This window comes from Marmota monax, unplaced genomic scaffold (genome assembly GCF_021218885.2).
Source record: "Marmota monax isolate L192 unplaced genomic scaffold, Marmota_monax_Labrador192_F-V1.1 WCK01_AAM20220418_F8-fsc00057, whole genome shotgun sequence".
Taxonomy (NCBI): Eukaryota; Metazoa; Chordata; class Mammalia; order Rodentia; family Sciuridae; genus Marmota; species Marmota monax.
The window spans coordinates 5,057,615-5,083,859 of NW_026693933.1; the positions used below are offsets into that span (position 1 = coordinate 5,057,615).

Below are 26,245 nucleotides of genomic sequence, written 5' to 3' on the forward strand. Positions count from 1 at the left end.
AACAATATTACTGAAATAAATTCAGGATAGGATTTTCATAATTGAGACTTATTTGGAAAGCAGTTGAATTATTCTCCCACTTTTGTATTGCAACCCTTCTGGGGCTGTATTCAAAACGTTGGTATCAAGGTAGGAAATGGAGTAAGTCAACCTTACTCTTGGGGTTAAAGGTCTGTTCCTTTCAATCAGTTGAAACTGACAGGCGTCCTGCCATCACCTTCTCCAGGGCCAGGCAGACAGTCTCTGGCCTTCAGTGTGAAAACATCTGTTGAATGGATTTATTGACTGGATCTTGTTTTTTCTCTCCCTTTCTCTCTCTCTCTCTCTCTTTTTTTTTTTTTCTTTTCCCTTCACACCGTTTATTATGTCTCTGACCTGATGAACTTAATTTGTTGACATGTCGCTCTCAGTGTCTCCCTGGATGCTGGTCTCACGTTTCTGTCTACTGTGTTCTTTGCTCTGCAGCAGCCCTTCCCGGAGCCCCCGCACACACGTGCGCTCTCGGCGCGCCAGGCTCAGCTGGCTGTGGTTGGCATGGATGGATTAGAGAAACATCGCCTTCTCTCCAGGACTCATTCTTCCCCTGCTGCCTCCATTTTACCACACCCTGCAACGGACCGCCCCCTCCAGCCTGGCTCTGCAACTGGTAGGAATCCCTAAAGACTCTCCCTAATAGGCAAGCGAAATGCACCCTTCTTGTAGGATTAGCCGATTTAAATGCTCAGAATAACTCCAGCAGCAGAACGCTCCACTTTAACCCAATGCAACCCAAATTTTATGAGGTTACAGTGGCCACAAGACAAACAGCACATCTGATAAATCTTGGGCTTAGTATTAATAGCCTCATAAATGGCTATCATTCAAGGGCCTGGAAAATACATCAACAGGTGCATGGGTCCCTTTTGGAAACAAAAATCCCTACAACATTCTTTAGGAGTTTCTTCAGTATCTTTCCTTCTAGGATTTGGCCACTCGGAAATTTATGATACTTGGCTTCCTCATTGGACTCTAAAGAGCGTCGTTTCCTCAGTTTGTCTTCTGGTTGTTTTGTTTGGATGTTTTTGTCTGACTTCCCACACAGGTGACTCACGGGAGTCTATAGTACCAACGCAATCCGTGCTTGATATGTTAGTACCACTTCCATTTATTATGGTACCTCTGGGTGGGCTTTTTGACCAATCTCTTCCTTAGTCTACGGCTGCCCATAGAGGAAAACAAGCTAGATAATTCTAAGGCCAGAGGAAGGTCAAGTCTGGAAGACATGCGCGTGCACACACACACACACACAAAATAATGGTGGTGGTCTTGGGGTACAATTCCCTCTGCAAAGGAACTGTGCTGTGAACCTATGGGTGGAAAATTATTCATGTTCTTCTGCTGTACCTCATTATTTGTTCCATGCTCTCAAACTGTGATTGATCAAATGAAAGATATTATAGCCCTAAGAGTTTCACAACTTGGATGCAGCAAGGAGACCATTCATGCATGTGTACCCCTTCTCCAAAGGCTCTTATGGGTTATCTGATTTTATTTTTTCAGGAGGTTTTTTTTTTTTTTTTTTACTTCTGTGATCTCATGCAAGCCTTCATGCTTCTAAAACTTAAAATACATTTTTGGAAATCATGTTCCTAAGCCTTGATATCATCTTTCAGTTAAAAATCAATGTCTGAAATAGCCAAGTTATTTAAGTGTGATAGGCATCTTTAATAAATGTGCATAGGAGCTACTTTGTAGAAGGTGTTATATCCTAAGACAGCATTCCATGCTAGGACCTTAAAGGCTGAGCATATTTCTTTTGCCAGATTAACCAGTCCATCCAATCCCTCTATTTCCAGAAGCACAGCAAACTTGCCCAGATATCCTGAACACACTGTTACTGCAACCTAGTATTAGTAGAAGCCTTCAAAATCAATCATGCCTACGACTAGCCCTGTATGTCTAGCAAAGAAGATTTTGCTCATAGAGAAATTCCTGTTTTAATATAGCAAGAGCATTATCTTTAAGGATTATATACTTTTCAATTCTTTTTTCCTGAAAGTGTCTTTTATTCAGAGAACACAGAATAACAGCCATCCTGTCGTAGTGCCATTTGTATTGACTAAAATAATTTCTCTATTTGAAAAGTGAGCTTAAATATAAAGTTTCATACTGATGTTAACACCTGTGGTGTTGGCAGTTATTGAAATACTCCAGGTAGGGTTTCTTCTGATGGTTTAGAGGAGTCACCATTTCCTGACATGATTTGGATTCCTCCAGTGTGTACATATTCCTTTGATATCAATGAAGTGAGATCTCTGAGAAATCTGACATGTTTGAGAAAAGAGTTTCTAATTAGAAAGGCTATGTAGGCCTTAGAAGAATTCAGATCCAAGAATGGACCAGAAACATAATAATATAGACATGATAATATATAACATTATATATGTGTATAATACATATGTACACATATATATTTTATATATACATATGTACACATGTACATGAAGACTTTTCTTTATAGTATGTTTGAAACAATATATTTCTGAGCATAAAACTCCTTTCTGTTGACTTTTAATTATTTATTTGTTGTGCATATTTAGAAAAGGTCAAAGTGACATTCAAGTGTGTTCTTGGGGAATTTTTTTTTTTCAAAAAAAAAGTCATAGTATCTCATACACTCAATAGCTATTCCATCGAAGAAGAGCAAGTTATAAAAGTAGGAAATTGACTTAAATCCATTCTGTAAGACCTATATTTTTTTGGTACAACTAAAGCATTTTGTAACACTAATGTTACATAACTTTTAAGGTATGACATTCAAACCTTCACTATCCATGTGGATTTTTAGCAGCCAACCGGAATAGTCACTCAACTTCCTTTTTTGGAAAGAACAAAGCAATGTTCCAGGGTGGATATATTAGTCAGTTGTTGAAAGATGAAGTCCCCAGTCCATTTCCTGAGAGGATTCCCAAACATAGCATAAGATGTAGCCAATACCTGGTGGCCCACAGAGAACTGTCATCGTCTGGAGAGAGACTGTTTTAAGAAACCCCAAAAGAACAGGGGTCCTGTAGCTGCAGTGGTGAAAATGAAGAATAAGTGTATTATAGCTAGGTTACCATGATCCTATATGGATTTTATATTCTATTTTATTATGGATAATAATAGTCAATTTTAAAGGTGCTTTTAAAAATTCTAATTAAAGATTATGCATAGTGTTTATTAGAGGTTCTGAAAATTAAGGAAAAGGCACTCTGTTCATTTTCTCTGCTAAATTAATCTCTTCTACTCAGTTACTCCTTATAAAGATGAGGTTTGGCCATGGGTTACAAGAGAGGTTCTGAAAGATGATTGTGCTCCTTCATACCAAATGGTATCCATCAGAACAAAAAATTAATGTTAATAATGTGATGGGGTTTATCTTACACATCAACAGATAATCTAAAGTCTTCTTTCTTTCAAATACCAGGATACTCTACATAATCCATATAAATAAGTTCTTCCCTTATAACATTATCTTTTTAGCCAGAGTCTAATATGAAATATAATCACAGTGCTGAAATGGTTTTAAACCAACACTTGTGAAAGTCATTGCAATAATCTAATCAAATCATTATCATTACCAATAATCTAATTAAATAATTAATTTAAAAATAGATTTAAAAGTTGATATTTAGTCAGTGGCACACATGATGGGTAGTTAAATATACTTGAATATTTTTTCAGTGTGAGTCAAGGCTAATTCCATCTGATTCTTCAGGTTCTTCATGTTTCACTTTATATGTTACTTCCTTCAGGAAGCTTTATAACAGACTGTATTTTTCCATCAAAAGTTATAATTATTTATCTATTTGGGAGATTAAGTTACAATGGATAGTCTATGAGAAATAACTATTTTTCACTTCTCTCTAACATTAGTACTTGGTTACATTAGAACTTAGATACATTACTAACACATGAAAGGTGCTAGTATATATATATATATATATATATATATATATATATACATACATACATATATTTGTGTGTGTGTATATATATATATGTGTGTGTGGATATATATACATTTATTGTATAATAAACAAAAGAATCAGCAAAGAAATAAATAATTGAATGAATTGAGATTAAGTATATGTGAATTGTATGGCATTATACAGAAAAATCATTAAAATATTAAGTGATATTTTTGTGTAATATTTACATTTTTGCTAATTACAAAAATTGATACATGTTCATAGAAGGCAAATTGGTAAATCTAGAATAATGTACAAGAGAATCATTCTTTATTTTATTACTTTTAGGTAAACAAATTTAAATGTTTGTTCATATTATCAGTGGTTTTACCTCTTCCTTAGGCTTCTCTTTAAAAAAGATATTTGCATATTTTTGTACATATCTGTATGCATGTGTGTATGTGTAAATTTGCATTGTCTTTTATATATATTTATTTGTATGCATGTGTTTGTTGTGTTTGTAAGTATGTATATGTTTAAGATTTTTCAAAGTAATTTCTATTATTACCTATATTAGAATAGAGAGGTTAATTTCTTTTTGTAGGTAATTTATTTTCTTAAATTGCTGTCCTCTAATATCTGTTTGAAATTTCTCAGATTAACTCCAAAATTTGCTCATCTCATTCTCTCTTAAGATGATAAAAACAGCTATCTTGTTTATTTAGGACATTAACTCAACTTGATGACATGTATCATATCAAAACATATTCACATACATAGTGTATTTATAAATATATCATTATGTATTCATCTTCCTTGTGTGCTATATATACATATTTGGGGACATGTCTTTATACCTGAGAATGTCATCTTTTTGTTTTCACACATGTCTGAATATAGACTTACTGGACACATATTTTTGCCTGAAAAGTTTGGAAATGTCCTATGCTCAAGGGTGCTAGCGCTAAAGGGGAGGAGTCTGAGGCCAATCTGATAGGTGATTCTTTGTGGGCAGCCTCATTTTTCTTTTCTGGAATTGGTGTATTTTCTTTATCCTGTTAACTTAAAAATTACCTTTCTGATGAGTGTTCACTAACAGATGCACATGACTCTCTTACTTATGGGAAGCTTCTTTAGTTATTCCCGTTATTCAGTTAGTCTGATTTTTCTCCTAGAGGGCAATCACAGCTTTCTCTTCAGCTATTTTATCCTCTGATTTCCCATTTTCATCTCATTGGGTCCATCTCTTAGAAATTTTTCTTCATGTTCCAAGGGCTTCTTAAATTTGTGTTCAAGAGCACCAGTCTGATTCTCTGAAATGTATAAATTACTGTCTTTGTCTCCTGTATAGATTTTAATTTTTTTCTTCAAAATTTCTTTGTTATCCCTATTTATCATATTTCTCTTTCTTTTTCACTCATTCCATTGTCTTTTTAATTGAGTTAGATCTCTCCCTTTAGCTTTTGGTTCCTAGTTGATTGAGCCAGTATCTTTTGACATTTGAAGATGCCAAAACATTTCCTTTAAAATCATATTGGTTCCTCCCGTAGCTCATGTTCACTGATCTATGAATGACATTTTCCTTTACAGTTTCTGTAGCATATTATCATAGGTCCTTTTTTTTTTCTTGATCACTTATTCTTGAATGTAGAAAAATCTTTCCAGATATTTTGCCTCCAGCAAATGTGTAGTGATTGTGTTTGGCTTCACTTTTTGCCAACTTACATGCTGAGGCTCCTTCCTGGCTCTCTAGCTGAGTGGCAACCCTTAATCCAGGTCATAGACTCTTAAGGACCTTTCTTCTAGCCATTCCCTTTTCTCCTGATACTCTAATAATGTGAGTTACATGAGAAAACATAAAACAAACAAAATTGTCTTAGGAAATTTCTTACCTAGTAAAAGGCACAAGTTACCAACATTTTAAATAACCATTTTTTGATACTACATTATTTGCTTGCTTGACACACCAAGTTAATTAAATTATGTATTAAATATAATTAAAATTGTACAGTTTGATGCTTTTATTTATGTATTCCAAATCAAAGGTCTTATAGCAAATATTAAATGTAGTATAATGTAGAGATTGGGGTGGAAATAGAAAAAATAAGGCAAGATAAGCTTTATGGATAGATGGGAACTATATATAGGAAAAGTAAAATGGCTACTATGAGTATTTGAAGGTTGTTAGAAATGATCTTTGTTTCAAAATGCATTCATTCCTTGATATTTGTGGAGGATTGTTTTCAGGAACCTCCAAGAATACCAAAATCCCTAGGTGCTCAAGACACTTATATGAAATGGCCTAGTTTTTGCATATAACCTTTACACATTCTCCTGTATACTTTCAATCATCTCTGGATTATTTTTGACACTTGGTACAATGTAATTGCTCTGTAAATTGTTATTTTACTGTTTTTTTTTTAGAAAAAATACTATAAGAAATAAATGTATGTACATGTCTAGACAGATATAATTTTTTCCTACAATATTTTTGAATCACTGGGTGGATATGAAATTCATGGATAGAGAGCACTGACCGTAGTTCATTCTGTCCATTCTATTAATGGCCTCACCTTCCATCATTTGCAAGTCATTTTGTCATTTAAATATTTTTGTTTTTAAGAACGCTCCTCTTACTCATCCCACATTTTTTCCTTCCTTAGCATACGGAAGTTTTACAAATGCATGTCATATGTTTGTATGTGTCTCACTTTAACTACTAGATTGTAAGTTTAATGGTAATAAATTGAAGTTGCCAATACCTTGAACATAGTGAACCATCATTATGTGTTACAATGCCGTGTCATACATCTTTGTTTTGTGCTAGTCCTCCCTCTTCTCACTTAGCTCCAGTAGTGTTTAGTAAATGTCTTTAGAAGGTGTGAAACTTCAGGCAGTTTCTATAAATGCAAATTAGCTGAATGTTAGTAGCTAGGACACAGAAGAAGGCATCTAAAGATGCTAGACTCCTCCTTATAAACCAGCTCTACTCAATCAGATCTTACTAGACTGAACATAAACCCTATTATAGACATGAATAGATTCCATGAGCTAAAAAATGACTTACCTACATGTAATGATTTAGGAAGGGAAAGACACTATACTCAGTGTTTCAATTACGTTATCTCATTTAATAAAATAACCTAGAGAAAGCTCAAAGCTTATCTAAAATATTCAGAATTTTGAGGAGGGTTTGTTTTGTTTTGTTTGTTTGTTTGGTATGAAACTCACTATTAGGGTTCAAAATACAGGTAAAGATTCACGTGTAAGACAATGTGAGAGGGTTCAGAGTGGAAATGATTAGGTTGTGAGAGCCTTAACTTAATCAGTGAATCAATCCCTGAAGGAGTTAACTGAGTGGTAACTGGAGGCAGGAGGAGTGTGGCTAGAGGAGGGGGATCATTAGGGTTATGGTTTGGGGTATATATTTGTATTTGGAAAGTGGAGTTTCTCTCTCTCTCTCTCTGCTGCCTAATCATCAGGTGAGCTGCTTCTTTTCACCACACTCTTTCTCACACTCTTCCTTCATCATGTTTGGCCTCACTTTGGGGCCCAAGGAATAGAGCCAGCTGCCTAAAACCTCTGAAACCGTGAGCTCACAAATAAACTTTTCCTCCTCTTCATTTGTTCTGGTCAGATCTTTTAGTTGCAGCAAGGAAAAAGCTGACTAACAAAAGACTCCTTCATATACTTTTCCAATTCTTAATTTTTAACTTTTGTCCTATTAATCGAGAGAAAGAGTGATCCATTGGCTTGCATTGCCAGTGACAACCAGTGGGGCAGAAAGAGTCAAAGAAAAATAGAATTCCATATGAATCCTGAAGAAAAGAGTAGGCTTATTTTTCACCCTATATGTCCCCAGTTTTGAGAGGGAATTAAAAAAAAAGAGAAAAGGAGTAGAGATGAAGGATGAGGTTAAAGTCTCACCTTCCAGTCTACCTGTTAACACCTCATTGATATGTCATTAAGATGAGGCAGTGGAGGTTGGGGGATCCAGATTTTATTTATTTCCCCTTAAATTCGAACGTCTTTCCAAAAGCTCCTGGACTTTCTATTATAATCTCCAGATCCCTGGCAATAATTTCTAACTACCACAACTTGTTTTGTAATTTTCTTTTTCTTGGCAGTGAGTTATGAGGAAAATGATGTTAAAAGGGGAAAAATTATGATGGAAGTGAGCTTGGATATGTTAAGAGATGAAGTAGAAATAGTTAAGCAACACAATGATTAAAATTCCTACTATTGAAGAATATATTTTCAAAACAAAACAATACTATACTTTTGGTTTCTGTATTATTAGTATATCATTTATTTTTTGTAGTACAAAACTGTAGTTGAAAATATGTTAAACAGCTCCTGTTCTGAAATAGCAACTCATAAATACTTGATAAATTTGAATTGTGAAGACATGTCTCATGAATGTTGTGTTCTGAATGCCATTCTTCTACCTGCTTTCTTTTCTGCCTATCTTAAAGTATTCCATTTGACCTTATTGCAAAATATTTTTTTATGTTGGGTTTTGTACAAAGGAAAAAATGGACTTCGTGAAAAATACTTTGTAGACATACAAAGCTGAGTAAAATAGATTCCTGGTTGGAAGATAAGGCATGCAAAATAAAAAAGTAGAATATTAAAGAAATAAGCCTGCGTGAACTTCAAGACGCCAAGGAGACCCATTGATTAGATTTACCAAGGAAGGCTAAATCATGGAAATACCTAGCCTAGTTCTTGAATCCATGCATTTATTTGTCTTTCATGCATTCATTACAATGTACTTTTGAGGATCTACTGGATAGACACTGGAAGTTCAAAGATAAACAATACTGTAGCCTGTCCTTTCATATATCTTAACATTTAGTGAAGAAAATGCACAGTTAACAAAATTACATGCAGCAATTACATAAATGTGAGCAATGCTCTGAAGGAGATGGAGGATGCTATGAGACCAGATAGAGGAGGAGGAGATCCCACTTAGAGTTCTCAGGGAATGCTTTTTTGAGGACATGGTGTTAAAATTTTATACCATGAAGGATGAAGAGGAAGTTAGCCAGTTGGGAGCTATAGTTATGAAGATCAGGAAGGAAGAATTTCTGGCCCAGATGGAATAGCATGTACAAAGGCTGATGGGACTTTGACCTTTTTAAGGAGAGGAAGGGAGCCCTTTGTAGGAGAAACTGAGATCAAAGGAGGGAGGAGTAATGTGATGAAGCTGGAGAGATGGAGAGGAGCCTATGGATGTTGACCTTGAGGAATTTCAGTCTCAGTAAAGTCATTGAAATGTTTAAGCAAAAAATTGCTACTGTCTTGTGGTGAATGGCATAGAGTGAAAGTCAGGTAGCCAGTTATGAGGCTGTCTCAGGAGTTCAAATCAGTGATAATAGTTGTTTGGATTGTGTATGGTTTTGGCAGTGGAGATAAGAAGTGAGTGATTCAAGATCTGTCTGGAAGGGAAAACAGACACTCCTTTGGTTCATAGAAGAGGGAATGTCAAGAGGACACAAAGGTTTCTGGCATACTCATTGATGGATCTTAGTGTCCTTTGTTAAAATAAGGAACACTGTGTGTGGTTTAAGATCATGAATTCAAAATTGAAGACATTCTTACTTTATGAAATCTATGAGACATCCAAATGGAAGCTTTGGGTGGGCAATTGAATAGGTAAGTTTATAGTATATTACTCAGAAGAGAGGTCAGGGCTAAGGATGAAAACATACAAGTCAGGAGCAGGCATAAAGATGGGTTCTGAAGCCATTGACTCTTAAGAATGGATATTATTTGAACCAGCAAAATGATATTTTTTCTTATACATAATTTTTACCACATGGTTTCAAATTGCATATGTTATATTTTTCTGTAGGATTTTGGTATACTCAGGGGCAAATACTTTTCCCCTCTGAGAAACATTCCTTTAACACAGTAATGTAAGTAAGTCAAATTTCGGTACTTATCTGTTCCTGAATAGATCTTTTTTTTTTTTTTTTGCTCTTTAATTTCTTATCATGGATACTTCAGTCCCTGTACCCCATAATGTAGTTTGATGGTCAAATATTAGAACAGATTTGTTAAATAATCTTATGTTAGTCAATTTTGTAAGTAACATGTTCTCCCCTTTCTCAAGGGAAATGGTTATGGGTAGAAATCCTAAAATGAACCAGAGTTGTAATTATCATCTAATCTGTTCCTTTAAAAAGTCCTTTTTTATATACTCTTGATAATTGATTTCACCAAATTTTTCAAACATGAAATATACTACCTTCTAATAGATTTTATTCATTAAGTAACTGAACTCTGTACTAAAGGAATTACAGCAATCATTTATATTTTAAAAGAACTACTTCCAATGTTTCACAATATATGGGACTTATATATCTCATAGATTTACAATAGTCATATATTTTATAAAATGCTATAAATTTTTAGGAAAACATAAGTAAAGAAGAAACTGAGTACCCATCTTTGATGACATTTCTAAACAAAATGGAAAAGAGTTAGAAAATTGTTCAGTTTATTACAAAGATGTTCCCTGATCCAAAGGAAAAGTGGAATTTACTCATTAAATAAATTCAGGATTTAGAAACCAGCTCATTTTGTGGCGTGAATGGTAAAATGAAAACTTCTACTAAATTGAATTATCTGCCCCCAGTTAACAATGATTTTACATACTGGTAAAACTATGGCATTCTTTTTTTTAATCTGAAGTTTCCTAAAATGTCACCATCTTTATCACTTTACAGATTTACTAAACTAAGGTCTGAGTACTAGTTAATCTACTAATGGAGATTTTTGCAGACATATGCAGATACACAGATTAAATCCTCCTATGGGGTCTTAAGGATATAGATGTTTTTTCTTTGTAAATTTCATTTTAAAAAGAATAACTTTTTGGAGGGATCACGTTATTGTCCAGTGTGTATCCACTACCTTGTTCCATTACATGTATGTTTTCTTTGTCTTGAAGGAATTGCCTATGACCCTCTGATGCTGAAACACCAGTGCGTTTGTGGCAGTTCCACCACCCACCCTGAGCATGCTGGACGAATACAGAGCATCTGGTCACGGCTGCAAGAAACTGGGCTGCTAAATAAATGTGAGGTAATCCTGAATTGGCCACACTTTTTTACTTACTTAAATAAATCATGTAAAGAGGCCAGCATTCATTTGGGTAGTAGTAAAAAAATGTTAACCATGTAGAGCAAACATTGTGATTGATGATCAGTCATAAACAAATAGCATAGAACTCACCATCTGACTCTGAGCTGGGCACACAGTAGGTAATCAAGGTTGATGTATTAAGCAGCTGCCTGATATGTGTGTTCTGTTGCAGCATACATACACATGATAGCATTCTTGTTTGCAAATGGACATCATTTATTGAGTTAGTCTTCTGAGAAACTGCTTGCAGTGTTAAATGTTAAGTAATTGGTATTTTTTTTGTTAGAAACTGCCCTTTGAACTCAAATATATGCCAATTTTGCCTCATGGAAATGAATAAAATTCAAAGAATAACAGTTTTAGCACCAAGAAAATATACTCCTTTTTAATGAAGTAGCTAATAAGTTTGTAATTTTATGGTAGGGCTTTTAATATTTTCATTATACCAATTTTTAGACTCATTTTTGTAAATTTCTGATGACAGTTTCATTTTCATTTAGAAAAAAATTATTTCTTTAGGCTTTCAAAGATTAAACGAAAGTGAAAGCAATTCATAATGACTCCCATTGTCAAATTTGCAAAATATATAATAATCATGGGCTATTTGATTAATTGATAAAAATTTCCATTGTTCCCTAAAATTCAGTAACTTTTTGCATTTACATATGAACAATTCTTTAAAAAAATATGTTCCATGTATTTTCTCACTTCATTTTATCATTGATTGTTTAAAAAAAAATTTATTAAATATGTATTATATTATAGATGTGTTTCAGCCACTGAAATTGCAAATTTCACAAGACAGATAATATTCCTGATCTCACAAGCTGCCATTTTATGATGTTTCTATTTGGTTCTGTTGACCTACCAATGAAGGAAATTCAACATAGTTTTTACTTGCCTAGGGGAAAAAATAAATGGATAATATTTTGACTATAATTGTGGTATGAGAAAACTGATATGAGACCAAATGAAATTCATTATACTTCAATAAAATTAAAATTGATTTTTGTTAGTACTTTTCAGATTATATGCAAACTACTTGTGACTGTTTGCATAGTGTATCAATTCTAAGGTCAGACATTTAAAAGTGCGATTATAAATTGATATTAACCCATAGACTATCTTTGAAAACTTTCTGTAGTGTATTATTTTTTGGCAACTGAAAATGCATTCAACATAATTCCTATGCAAATGTAGTTTTAAAAGAACCTGGAAAATGTTTTGGTTGAAATATAAATGCCAAAGAAGAGAAAATGATCCTAAAGGTCAAGTGCACTTGCCTATACTTGCTAATGTGAATCACATCTGTCTGGTCCTTCCCTGCAATCTAGTGAAAATATTGACTTTTGAAGATGCAAAGCATTTATGCAATTTGCTCGTTACTAAGGAAAATTTTCCTTATAGACTTTGTCTTTAAAAGGTGATATAGGAGAATAATATATTTCATTTTATAAGGATATTAATTATCTTTGCATCAAATTATTGATAATGTCCTGTAGGTCAATTAGGAGTTGAGATTGTGAATAAATACAACAGAACACTGGTCTCACAAATTTTATTATATGTTTATAGTGGAAATGTCAAACATTTTTTGTATTTAAAGCTCTGCTTCTGATTAAATGTATCCTTTACCTAAAAATCCCAAAGTGAAAGAAAATGAGCTACATATATTTCTCTGGTTCTTTCCTGAGTAAAGTCCTATTCATCCTTTGCCAGTGGCATCCATATTATATGGCAGAAAGCTTTCATGCTCTTTGGATAATTTTAGAGTTAACTTTAAGAATTTCATATTTTTGAGAGTGCAGCTTGGAGGCCAAACCATTCTCTTTTCCACAAACCCCATATGGAATACACAAAGTGGGCAGCCAAGGAGACTTGTTTGTCTGATCTTAATGGAGAAATTACAGACTGATCTTAACACAAAAAACTCATTTATTCTTGTGACCTTTCTTGTCTCACCTTTGTGACTGCTATGGATATTTTCCTGCTTGGCAAATTTTTTTTTTCTGCTTTTGCCAGCTGAGACATTGCCACTTGCATTTTTCCACATTCAATTCTTTGTTATATATGGCAGCATTTGGCCTTTTCCCAACCTCTCCAAATTGGCAGTGGCTCTAGTGGAATTTTGAAAAGCTATAACCTGAAGTACTGTTTATGAATGGAGCAGAGTGCAGAATTATGTGGAATGTAGTATAGTTCACACTGATCTGAAAATCTAAAAATGTTTGTCATCATCCCTTTCTAGTCAGTCATTTTCATGAATTCCTTCTACATCACTTTATTTATTCCTATATTATTTCAAACCATGCAATTCTATTATATCTCACTGGCTTATGTGTTGTCAACCACAGGATGAAATGTCGGAAGGACTCGAGTTGTTGAGAATGGGTTAGGTAAGCCCCAACCCAGTCAGAAAACAGGAGTCTTCCTGGTAACAATCACAGAATTAAAAATAATTCACTTGGGAACCAGGATCAGCGGAGTAGCTCTTAAAGAAGACCATGAACAAGTGTCTTATCAAAAACTTCACAAGCATGCAAACAGAAACCGTTTTCAGACATAGTTCGATGGCAACTTCCCAAGTGTTTAGTTTCTTAAGTGAAGAAATTGTTTCCCACATTTTATGTTACCAAATTCCTGTGCAATTGCAGGAATGGTTGCACATGTGAATTTATTTGCTCTTTGACTTTATGATATGGTAACCAAAGTAAAAAGTAAACAAATAAAAACATGTAATGGAATTTCTAAAAGCCCTAACAAACAATTCACTTTAAGACACCTAGGTGTTTAATGTCCCTCTGTCTGTGAATGATTTTAGGAGGATTCAAAATGGAACTTTAGAAATAATTAACTAAATAGATGTTCTCCTTTTCTGGAAACTTTTAGTTCCATGTAAGATAAAACACAGAACCAAAAGGGAAAGAAGGTTTCCATGACTTAATTTCTTTTTCTTCCTGTTTTACCAGAAGAGAAGAGAAGAAAGTGAAAAGGAACACAGATTATTCCAAAGCAGATTAGTTCCACTCAGAAAGAGTAGAATCTACACCATCATTCAGGAATGCCCAGCCCAGGCCTTTACTAAACACATTTGGAATAATTGATACACATTTTTATGGTTTTCTCTTAAAATATGTTATTTAATAAATCAATTCTACATACAAATTTATTAATATGTTATTAAATCCTCTTCTAAGAATGTTAAACTTTTTATCTCATGCTGAATTATTTGGAGAATTTTAATATTTTGAAAAAAAACTGAGAAAGTTACTAACAAGTATTTTAGCAATTTATCACACTTCATAAGAATCAGAATTGTTAAAGAATTGGGGGGAAAACCCACCATAAAAGGCAAGTGATCTTATGGAGTGAGACTTCTCTGTGTGGGACTTAAGCTAGTTGAAAGGGGGAAAAGGCTCCCCTGCAAGCCTTCCTGGTTAGTGTTTCTGAACCAAAGAAAACCAAGCCAATGACAGTTATCTGCTCCCTGCAGTTAATGTATTTACTCCAAGAGAGAAAGTGGGGTTGCAGCTCTGGTGAGAGTCCTATTTAGCAAGCACCCCAAAGACCCAAATAAAGACAGAATGGAGACCATTCCTACTAAACTGCCTGGGAGGAGCTATGAGGATGTTGAACTCTAGTTCACTTGCCCAGTTTGTCTAACTAGTATGAACAAGAGAAGGTGCAATCTTGCTGGCTGGTTCTCCAGGGATTAGAGTACCAAGACTAGGGTATCGCTCTCCTAAGTGGTCTGGACAATGTTCTCTCTTGATGGTGGGAAATAAGAACTTAACTCAATAGTTTCATAATAGAGAGAACTTATTAGATTCCACAGAAAAGGATATAATCAAATAGGAATCCATCCAAGCTGGATCAGCACATTGTTTCCCGATATCCAGATAGTTATCTGCCGTTTTTGGACATGATTTGCCCTGCACATCTATGTGACCACCCATGGTTAGAAATCAACTTGTGCTTTCAGAGAAGAAAATCTCAAATAGCATCTATTAGAATCCCCTCTGGGGATGTTCAGACATAGATGGCTGAGCTCTAGCCCTAGAGCTTCTGATTCAGTAGGTCTGAATGGAGGTCTAAGTATTTGTTTCTCCAACATGGTTAGTTGATCCTGATATTGCTGATGTAGTTACCACATCTTGACAACAGCAGAATATTTGTTCAATGATATTGATATGAATTTGAGGTTTCCTGGTACCTCTGTAAGGAGCAGGAGATATAATATAGAGGAAGAAAGATATATTCACTATCTTCAAGGAGGTTAACATTTAGTGAACTCACCTGACTTTGGTCAAATGATCATACAAAGAAATATATAATTACAAATTTGCAAAGGGTTTGAGCCAATATGTTTATGTTGCTGTGATTCTGAAGAGTCTTATTGATTTGGCTTAGAAAAGAAATAAAAAGAGAAATACAGTGGCCAGCTGCCTTCTTTGTCTTGAAAGCTTCAGAGGGGTTCTGTGAACAAGAGAGAGGAGGTGATGTTTTAGATCAGTGTGAAGGAGAAAGTGTCTCTTATGTCGAATAACTTGCCATGCTTCTGTCAATATGTGGTTTCCTTCATTTACTAGGGTTACTATTGTCTATTTCTCTGGGAAAAAGATAAGAAGTCCCAATTCTGCTGGCACATAGAGAAAAGTCAACTTTCCTCATCCAATGGTGCGGTCAATTGTCCACTAATGAAATGACAATAAAATGATAGAAAAGAGGGCAAATTGAAAACATTAAAAGGGCTCCTTCATTTCAAAAGGCTAGACTGACCCCCAAATCAAACTTTTGTATTATATCAACTCATTTAGCAATGTGGTAAATTAATCAAAATGGATTCCTTCCAAGGTAATTATTCAACAATAGATTTAACTTTAGCCCGACCATTAATTATCTGTGTACTTTAGTAAAATCATTTAACCTTGTTGATCTTCCATTTTCTCATGCTATAGATGGGCATATTATGCAGAATTCCTCTAGGATTTCTTCCAGATATAATATTGTATGAAATTAGAATGGCTAAGGAGCTCACTTTAGACATAACACTCTCTCTTCTTAACAGCAGACTAAATTTTTAGCATGTTTTGGTAAACACTTTGCTCTTAGTTTGTAAGCTATAGTGTAAATTGGCTTTGCTGAGTAGTGCTGATTAGCAGCCAGAGAAAACTTTAGTCCTTATTATATTAGATTACAGTGGTTACATGGGTTAACTTCTTTTGGCATGACGTGGCATTGTTTTAAAAAAGTTGAGCGGTTAGTAGTCCTTCATGCCAATACCATTTAATTTTTTCCCCTATTGAATCATTCATACTTAGTTTAGTGATTCTGTTGGGAACACAAAGCAAAACCAGCAGCTTTCTGGTCACCGTGAGAAATGGATCTGGGGCAGGGGGCAGGGGGTAATTTGGTATCCTGTTGAGAAAACAAGCTCTTCGATTAGGTAGCTGGGTTTCTAAAGTGCCTGTGCTCCTGGAGAAAGGAATGTGCTCCTCTGAGCTAAAAAAAAAAAAAAAAAAAAATAGAGATTGACCCATCATCTGTTAGAAATGCACTTGTAGTTGTTTTTCCAGAAGTGCTCATGTCTCCCAGCCCCACCAAACCACCCACAGACATTTGCTTGCTTTCACATTTGTTTTGAGAATAATAACATTTTATAATGCTTTTGTTGGATTACACATTATGTGGAATTTGCATTGCCTCTTTGTGACTAATATTGAATAACTTTGTTTCGCTTAATTCATAAGTAAAAGCCATAAGCAACATACTGTGCTGAAATGTTTAACTCTTTTATTCAAGTGCCAACACAAAGTAATTACAAAACAATTCTGGGACATGAAACCAAGCTACTGTTGCCCCTTCTGGGATTTCTCAGCAGTTCCAATGAGCAAAGTGGAGAGAAACTTTAGTATAAAATCTTAAGAAGTCCAGCAGCTCAAGGATAAGGTCTTCAGCACACTTGCCAGCACATACAAGTGACTTAAAATACCCTTTTTAAATCCAAATAAGGAGATGTATTACTTTTGGAATGTACAGGTTTTCTGACATCAAGATTGTGAAGCTCTGCATACTGCAAGTTAATGCAAATTCAATTAAACATTTGTTTTATAGAGTAGTCTAACTAGATGGCAGCACATAACAGCTTACTGTTCTGTTTAGTTTGTAAAAAAAAATTTATTTTTAAATATGTTTGTGTCTTAGAATCTAACCACAAAGCAGTAAGAAAGTCAAACAGGGAGTCCTGTGAATTGTCTCTAAAGGATAGGGCAGTTGCGGGGTGCGGAGGTGGAAGTAGTGCAGAAGATCTAGATATCATGAGTAAACCAGGATGCATTATGTCATTTTCTGAGAGATATTTATATATCACAGTAAGGTGGGCCCAGGCAGATACATACATCAAAAGTCAATGCACAGTTTATAATCAAAATTGAGACAACATGGAAGTTTTAAAAATTCTGCTTGTAGAATACAATCAATAAAAGGAACAATGAGAGATTTTCTTTCTGAATCATTTGGAAAATAATACAGGGATTTTTAGATAGCAGCTTAAGATTTATTAATAAAAATGAATGTTAGATATTTTTAAGTCATTTGAACATTGCAGTATTCAAGTATAAATATTTATTAAGAAATTTTGTTGCATACATGAGTGATATTTGAAAAAGCAATGCTTTAGACTAAATCATTAAAATATTTGTAATTAAAAATTATAAGGTATAAGATTTGGTTTTATTAAAAATTATGAAAATGTAGCAATGAAACTAAGGCATAATTTCTTTTTGTTGTATGAACATAATGATTTGAAATAGATGAAAATAAATTTTAAAAACATACATAACATATGCTTATGACCACCCCAGACCTTTATTGTTGAATAAGATTTTCTGGCTTTCTGAAGTGCTTTAGAAATTGCTATGTGCTCTGAAATATTTGAAAATAAATATTAATGACTGAATCAATAAAATTAAGACAAGTAAAGATACTTGCTAATTTTGAAGACAAGAATTTTGTTTTTTATTCCTTGATGTTAAAAACAAAAAATATTTCATAGTCCCAAATATTGGTCCATAGTGACAATATCTTGAATTAATTTATGAGTAGGAAGCATAGTCTGCTCCTTCCAACATGTGGTTCTTGACCCAGGATTCTACCCATTAGAATCCACTCAGTGGCTTTAAGTATCCAGTGCGCAGACTGTGTCCACACAAAGTGAATCTAAAGCTCCAATCGTACCTCTTAAACATCCGCAGCTGGTTTCAAGAACCTCTGCAACACAAACTCAACTTCTTGCATAAACTTAACAGGTAGAGACAAATAGGCAGATGGATCAAATATTTTGAGATGAGAGAGTTCAAGCATTTACTTGAAACACACAGGTAGCTTTAAGTCAGAAGTACAGGCTAGGAGTGTAATTCACTGTGAGAGCACTTGCCTAGTGTGTGCAAGGCCCTGGGTTCAATCCCCAGCATCAGGAAACAAAACATACAAACAAAGCCAGACATTCTGTACCCTAAAGAATTTAGAAATTGGGGAAAGTGTTTATTATTTTGAGGTTGTCAAATAGTAGTATAAGCTTTGAAAAATCCTCTCATTTTTCAACAGTGATTAAACTTTTAAGAAATGGGCTTCAAGGAAGAGGTGGACTGCTTTTGAAAATCTTCATGGGCCTATTTTCTGGCCTCCACCACAGTAATAGATCACTATAATTGTATTTGCTTGCCTCAGGCAAATTCATCAATCAAAGTAAAGCATATTTTCTTGAATTTTTTACCGAGTATAAAGTTATTTTGCCACATAGAATCTTATCAGTTAGGACTAAAATGAAGCTTTGAAAAAACTTAGGCAAACTTCCTTATGCTTATAGATGAAGAAACTAAGGCCTGTAGAGATGTTTCACAGCTGGCTGTAGGCACAGGGAAAACATTCAAGAAGCAGGATAAGAATTCTGGCTCTCAGCTTGCAGTCTACTTTTCTTCCATGTGCCCTACAGAAGGGAGAAGTCTGGTAGGCTGCCTGCCTGTTCTATTACTGCCTGCCTCCCTTTACTCTACTTTATGAGAAAAAATTCTGATAACAGGTTACTATATGATGAGGGCTATGAGAAAAGATTGTACAGCTCTGTGTTAGGGGGTGGCTATTAGAAAAAAACGACTTATAAAATATTCAAAGAAACAATTGATTGTTATCATTTGAAAATTCAAGGAGATATGCTTGGACACGAACAATGAGACCACATTTTTGTGTTTGTTTTAAGAGAAAAAATATATCAAGAATAATTAATGAACCACGAATTGACTCCTTAAGTATTAAATATGGTATTCAAAAACTGAATCTAACTTTGACATAACTCATTTATGTTTTTTAATTGAATATTGGCAGCACTGTAGATTTTTGGAGGAAAAAATAATAATCTTCCTTTACTTAGAGACAATGGATGAAATATTTTCGGAAAATGAGGTATTTCAGTAGACATTTTTGCCTAATATGTCACTACTTTGAAAATGATTAAAGAAAATGGAGTCTCCTCCAGTGGAGGCAGGTACTTTGACTTGTCAAATTTAAGTTGGACATTTTCTCTTAGTTTGGAACTGCCACAAAATGAGCCCTTTCATGTCCTCAATAATACCCAACCAATGCAATCCATCTGTTCTGCTAAATTATTTCTAGTTCCCTAACCAAAGGCACTGCTTTTTCATGCATTTTATCATGATTTTATGCCCTTTATTATATTTTACAAAAGGTTCTGATTCCTCCAGGGCCAATGAGAACTGATTAGGACACTGGCCTCACTCCAGGCTTTGAACACAAGCAGGGAAGGAATAGAACTGTTTCCTTTTTTCTCTGCTCCTTGGCAGAAAAAAATATGAATCTATACCGTGTGTGTGCTCTGTGTGTGGGTGGGTGTGGGTAGGCTGCGTTTTATCCTGTCACAGTATGACTTTGTAGATCATGTTCAGAACATTCCTTCTATAATCAGTTTGCATTAACAGGCTTTATTTCAGAAAGACTATTTCTTTAGGAAAGAACCATAGTACATTGTGAGACTCAATGATATGGTGATTTCAAATGACATCTTTAGTCAAACTTCCAACCTGAATAGAGGCTGTCTGGGGGTCTGTATTGAATATGATCATATTCCTAAGCACAGAGTAGGCTGAGTCCTGGCTACTTTTCCACTCCCAGGAAAGACCCGGATTGAATGTAAGTCACAGAATAATAATGTCAGAATGAAAGCAGTCCTAAATCACAGCATTTCTTTAAGCTGAAAGAAGAGCTGGAAGCTTCTGTTCCTAGGCCTATTAAAGAATTCAAGACCTATCTTTGGATTTCATGTGAGAACTCTCCAGATAAACTCCATCCCTTATATGCATCGAGTGTTCCAATATGCTCAAAAGCCTTTTTAGTCAGAGCATCATAGATGACTTCACATAGACATCCTGCAGACTGATTTTTCTCTGAGAACGGAAACCAGCATCTCCCTAAATTAAGATTATCAGAGCACTTTATCCTATTTTGTTAGTCATTATGCTATTGACCTTTGACTCTAGAGAGCATCTTAAGAGAGAAATGGAGGAATACAGGGTACACAGGAAGTAGAACATTCGGGAAGAGACAAAATGAGAATATCTATATTAAGCCTGAGCAAATGAAATTCTAAATTAAAAAATGGGACTGTTGGAGATCTCAATAGGAGAAGAGAGCTGAATGTGACAAATTTAAGGCATCTGATAAAAGGGAGGCAAAATGGAACTACTCCAGGAGACCCTGTGTGTTAAGAACTAAAGCAAGCGGTTGCTATTTCAGGATTCTTGGCTTAGTCATCCAAGTTCCCATAGTAGTGTTTCTGCAAGATACAAATCTAGAATGTGCTTTCTCCAGATCCTTTCTTTAGGTAGAGATTGTTTTCAGGCTGAATTGGTTTTCCTTGCTTTGGGGGGAAACAGGCACTGTGTTTATGGGGTTTGTTCCCTAGCAGCTAGAGAAGCAGAAGGTGATTGTCAAGAATGATTACATCCTTATTTTGATTGCAGTAATTTCTAAGAACTATTTATTATAATAACACAATCTGCCAGTGTAATGTACTTTCAGAGAGTCAAAGGAAATGGAAGGAGAAGAGGGAAAAAGAATCAAAGGGATAATGTACGAGCAGTTTTACATTTTAATAGTGAGGTAAGAACTAGAGTATAAATCAGAAGCAAAACTCTTGAATAAGTAAATGCTAGGTAACTTATCCAGATGCTGTGTCCATACTGCCAGTTGATTGCTGCTACACTGGGAGATGAAAGATTCGGCAGGCATCCTCATGATTTGCTAGCACTTGAGCTATCGTCATCTACGGTGAATCTTATTAGCAGATTATTGTTCAAATGTGTGGTTGAACATTTAGTTGGAATGCTACTGGGATTGTAGGAGAATAAGAAATGAACTTGGGACATGCATTGAGTGTACAGTGTATAATATATATGACTAGTGTATGAAAACATAATAATAGTGATATTTAATGTTAGAGCCAAAAAATTCAACTGGGAACTGAAAAAAAAATCTTAATAGAAAAGGAGAGAGGGAAAAAAATGATGAAGTTTTATGATATTCCAGTAGTCAAACATGGCTCCAATTCTTAGTTTTAGAATTGACATTATTTAGGATTTTGATGTCTCACAGTATCAGCTTTTATGATATCTGTGGCTATGGATTTCATAGACCCATAGAAGTGAAAGCTTGGAAGCTCTGTTATTTCATGGTATTCATTATTATGCCAGACTAGGACTGATTGTCACTGTCTGTTTTTCAGCACTCTGTTCATTCCAATTTTAGATGACTCAAACCATGGAGTTACTACCATTTATCTTTGGGGATTTTCCATCTTCTGAAATCTTGAAGTTAAAATATTTCCCTTTAATATTGATTCTCGCTTTTCTCTTGCTCATTTTATCTCTTTACCTGTCATTCTACTTCTTTGGTTTTTGTTTGTCTTCCATATACCTTTGCATATTTCATGTTTACCGGCAAATTACCCTGTTCAATACAATTGTTTATTGATCAGAACAAGGCAGACCTGAATGTCATCATTAAATTTGCCTTAGTCTTCAGTATTGGGATTGTTTTCTTAACTACCTGGAAATGATTTCTCAAAAGCATATTTCATTTTTCTAGAAATGTAAATTGGGTTACACAATGCTGAATGATAGTGTCGAGAACAGGGAACTTCAGTGTAATGGCAAAGAAAATTCCACAGGTATTTGTTGGTTTGGCACATAAAGGCAATCTTGAGATTCTGCTTTAAATCATGCTCCTCTGTTACCCCTGTAGTTCCCACCATTCCTCCCTCACTGTGACCTGATCATTTATTTTCAGTGACAAGCAAACTCTGCCTCCTGTCCAATAAACCCTGAGGAAGTGTCATTACCTAGAGATTTTCCCAGCCTGACCCCTAGTAACCTACACATAAACACTGAAGAGTCTGCCAGCAGCCCCATCACCTTACACAAGGGAGACTGATCACGGAGTTGTCCTGGTCCCAAGAGAGGTGTGGTTGTCGCCGGATGTTTCCAAGTCAACTGGTGGTTCCAGGAACATGGGAGGTCAGCACTTCCTGAACAGACTCTCTGAATTTCTCTTGAGTTCTGTACTTAAGTATTACCTGACCTGTCTTGTGATGGTGTGTGTTTTAAGAAAAACTTCATATTGTTTATGTAGTTTTAGGAAGCATAGGCATTTCCGAAAGTGAAGGTTAATTAATTTCATACACCAGCATGATGTTTATCAGGCTCACAGATGTGGTAAGAAATGGGACCAAGAAGATCACTTTGTATGTTGGCTAATAAGGTTTAACTTAAAGTACAATTATGTTTGTGTCAAAGAACCTTTCTTTGTTAGATGGGGCAAAAACTCTCTGCCTAGCCTAAGTGTAAAGAATTGAGTCTAGAATGTCTCAAATTATCTCTGGTTAAACAGCAGTTTTTGTTTCCGTTTAATTTCCAATCTGTCATATACTAAAACTTTAATAAAACACACTAAAAGTGAAATGGTGCAAAAGTGAAATAAAAATTTAAGTCATATGAGATTTTATTAAATTCAAAAGACATAAATTTGCCATACAAGTTTCTAAATATTTACTCTGAATTTCTGTACTGATCTCATCATGGGCCATTGACAGGCAGATCCTCAACTGTTGCGGGTCCCATGGGACAAGCTTTGAGTAACATTGTAACAGCATTACACAGAGTAATGCTGTGGTAAGGTGCATTCACATGAAGTAATGAGCATAAAATACATTACACTACCATGGTATTTACCCATGTCCTTTAAGAAAAATTCATTTCAACAACTTCAGGTAAGTATAAAATAAGATGGTAATAAATTTGTTTTTCAGATAAACATTAGCCCTTGGTGTTTTTAAGCTCATATTTTTTACAAAAGAGACAACCATTAATTTCTTTGTTATAGATTTATTTTTTATGCCAAAGAAGAATAAGCTTTATGTCAATTTCCTACATGGGCATAAGCAATCCATCGCATCTCAACCTTGCATATGCTCATTTTTCAAGTAGTATTAGAGTATTTTACCAAGCAGATCAGTCTCACATTCCTGCCTGATGAAACTCAGCCCATTATTAATCATCTTAAATGTGACTTGGGGGTCTCATTTTCTTCTAAATGTTGTCAGAGAGGTACTGTAGGTTTCTGCTATTTTCTTTCAGAGGATTCAAGGTCGAAAAGCCAGCTTGGAGGAAATACAGCTTGTTCATTCTGAACATCACTCACTGTTGTATGGCACCGGCCCCCTGGATGGACAGAAGCTGGACCCCAGGATACTCCTAGGTCTGTATGGGCTCCATTTGACTGAGAACAGCACATTCCAGAACTATCATTAGTCAGTACAAGTGTCAGTCCAAAATACTTGGCAAGCAGTGTGACAAAAAGTCAGTTTTTCCAACAGCACTGCTCTGTGGAATGAGTCTTGTACAAGAGAATTCAAAGTAGATTAAGAAAATCCTGCACTACAAAAGACAATGTGTGTTCTATAATGTTGACTTTAAAATTAACCTTTCTTTGGATAGCAGATGTGTAGTGTAGTTTTGCATATAGGGATATATACATTGCCAAATTTGTTTACTTGGGTTTTTGAACTAAAAGACAATAAGACCTTTTCACCCTTTTGTGCAAATTCATCTTTACCTTTCCCATTTGTTTTGTGTCTTACAGGCTTTTTTCCCATGACCTTAACACACAAAATGATAGTACAACTTAATATCAGAGACAAGTCCTATTATTGTGCCTAAGATACTACATTTTATAGTAAGATGGAATTTAAAATAGCAACGTAAACTTTTTAGTGCACACCTTCCCTGTGGGTATTAAATAACACAGTAAATGACAAATAGAAAATCAATAAACATAATTTTTGTCAATGTACGATTTTTCAAAATTTCATCATCAGATTTTAAAATAAAATTGAAGTTGCAGAGTTTTATGTAAGCTTTATATGAATGCTATAAACAACAGATTTTTGGAAAAATACTGACAAAACATTATTTTAGTAGAAGTAATTATATTTTATTAATTACCTTTATAATTGAATAACAACAGTACATAACGTGGCTAATATTTTAAGAGTTTTAATTAAAACCTATTTTAGAACCCTTTCTTGTCCCTTTCTTTCAAACAAACTTGTTGAGTCAGTTCCAAATTATTGAACTCTTTCAATAACTCTTTTCAATAATAATTTTAAATAATTTATGTTAATTGGCCCTAAATGATTGGGAACTAATATATGACAAGTAATAGGTAAGTATTTTGGAAAGCAATTATAAGGGGAAGTTAACAATTACCCTTTAAAACACATGCAAACTGCTTTTAAAGATGAACAGCAAATATCCCTAAAGATGTGTGGCGAAGTACTTGGGGAGTGTCTGCACATGTGTGTGTGTGTTTGTGTGTGTGTGTGTGTGTGTTTGTATGTGTGTCAGGATAGGCAACAGAAGTACCTGGAAGAGAAATGGACACAAAGGACACTCAGTGTTGTTTAGAGAAAATATTGCTAACCTTTGATGAAAAACAATTTATATGGTAAAATTAAAGTTATGCTTTAATACAAATACAAATAAATTGATCTAAACATCTATGCTCCAGACTTTTTCCCTTGGTTCCTTCAAAGGAACCAGTTCTCTACATGCAGATATGTTACATAAAGTATTTCTTTTTTTTTCTGACTGCTGTATAATAAATGTTCTTATTTTAACATGAATTAATAATCCTACCCAACTAAGCACAAAGATGCAGTGATTTTCATGGTTTTATTTGATCAAAATACTCAAGCATTTAAAATAGGAAAGTGTCTATGTGATTACTTTTTAATTTAGTTAAGAGAAAATAGAAAACGTTTTTCTTTCGCTCTTTTCATTTCTTTCTTTTTTTTTTTTAACTATGGTCCCAAAGTATCCACCAACTCAGTCATAAGACTAGGTACTCCTGGACTTTACTGGACTGGAATATGATTGGTCAAATTGTTAATATCAAAATGCCACAATTTAAGAAGGAAGACATATTTGTTAAAAGAAATGAAATTTACACTTTGACAACATCAAACTTTTATTTATGAAATACAACAGTACCACTGCTTTTAGAAAAGGAATTTGACAATTTTGAACAAATCTAACTTTTTCAAAATATTCAAACTTTCTATTACTTTAAATTTGGTTGATTCAAAAATGAATTCCAACTTGGAACTTGGACAAAGCTTCTTTTCATTGTATGTATGTGGTGCAAGCACTTAGTTTTGATGATTCAGTTTTTAAATTTTTAGGACAGATAATTAGCCTTTTATCTCATTGGGTTTGAATATTTAATGGGAAATAGCATTCATACAATTGGTGATTGGGGCAACATTCTGTACACCTGTGGAGTTTGAGAGATACCTCTCAGTGATCAGAGCAGCACTTTCAATGTAGACTACCTGAATCCACACACACAAGGATGGTGCCTTCTGTGAGGCCTGAGGTCAAGTGCAAAGTTCAACTTGGACATATCCAAACTATTTCATTTATTATGGTGAATTCAGAAATTTATCTGATATTCTTCTGTTGTTATTCAAAGTGAATTATTTATTTCTCTTAAAAGATTACTTTTTTGTTCTTTGTGACATTTGGATTTTTATA

The 26,245-nt window shown here is 34.6% G+C and overlaps 1 protein-coding gene across 20 annotated transcripts in view; it reads left to right on the forward strand.

Moving 5' to 3' along the window:
• Hdac9 (histone deacetylase 9) overlaps window positions 1-26,245 on the forward strand; it is an 857,477-nt gene that overhangs the window by 600,160 nt on the left and 231,072 nt on the right. For all 20 annotated transcript variants that reach the window (XM_046463549.2, XM_058585330.1, XM_058585328.1 and 17 more), the window contains 3 exons: window positions 466-646; window positions 10,891-11,024; window positions 23,789-23,909. In XM_046463549.2, coding sequence (XP_046319505.1) covers window positions 466-646; window positions 10,891-11,024; window positions 23,789-23,909 — 436 coding nt within the window. The remainder of the gene's footprint in view (window positions 1-465; window positions 647-10,890; window positions 11,025-23,788; window positions 23,910-26,245) is intronic.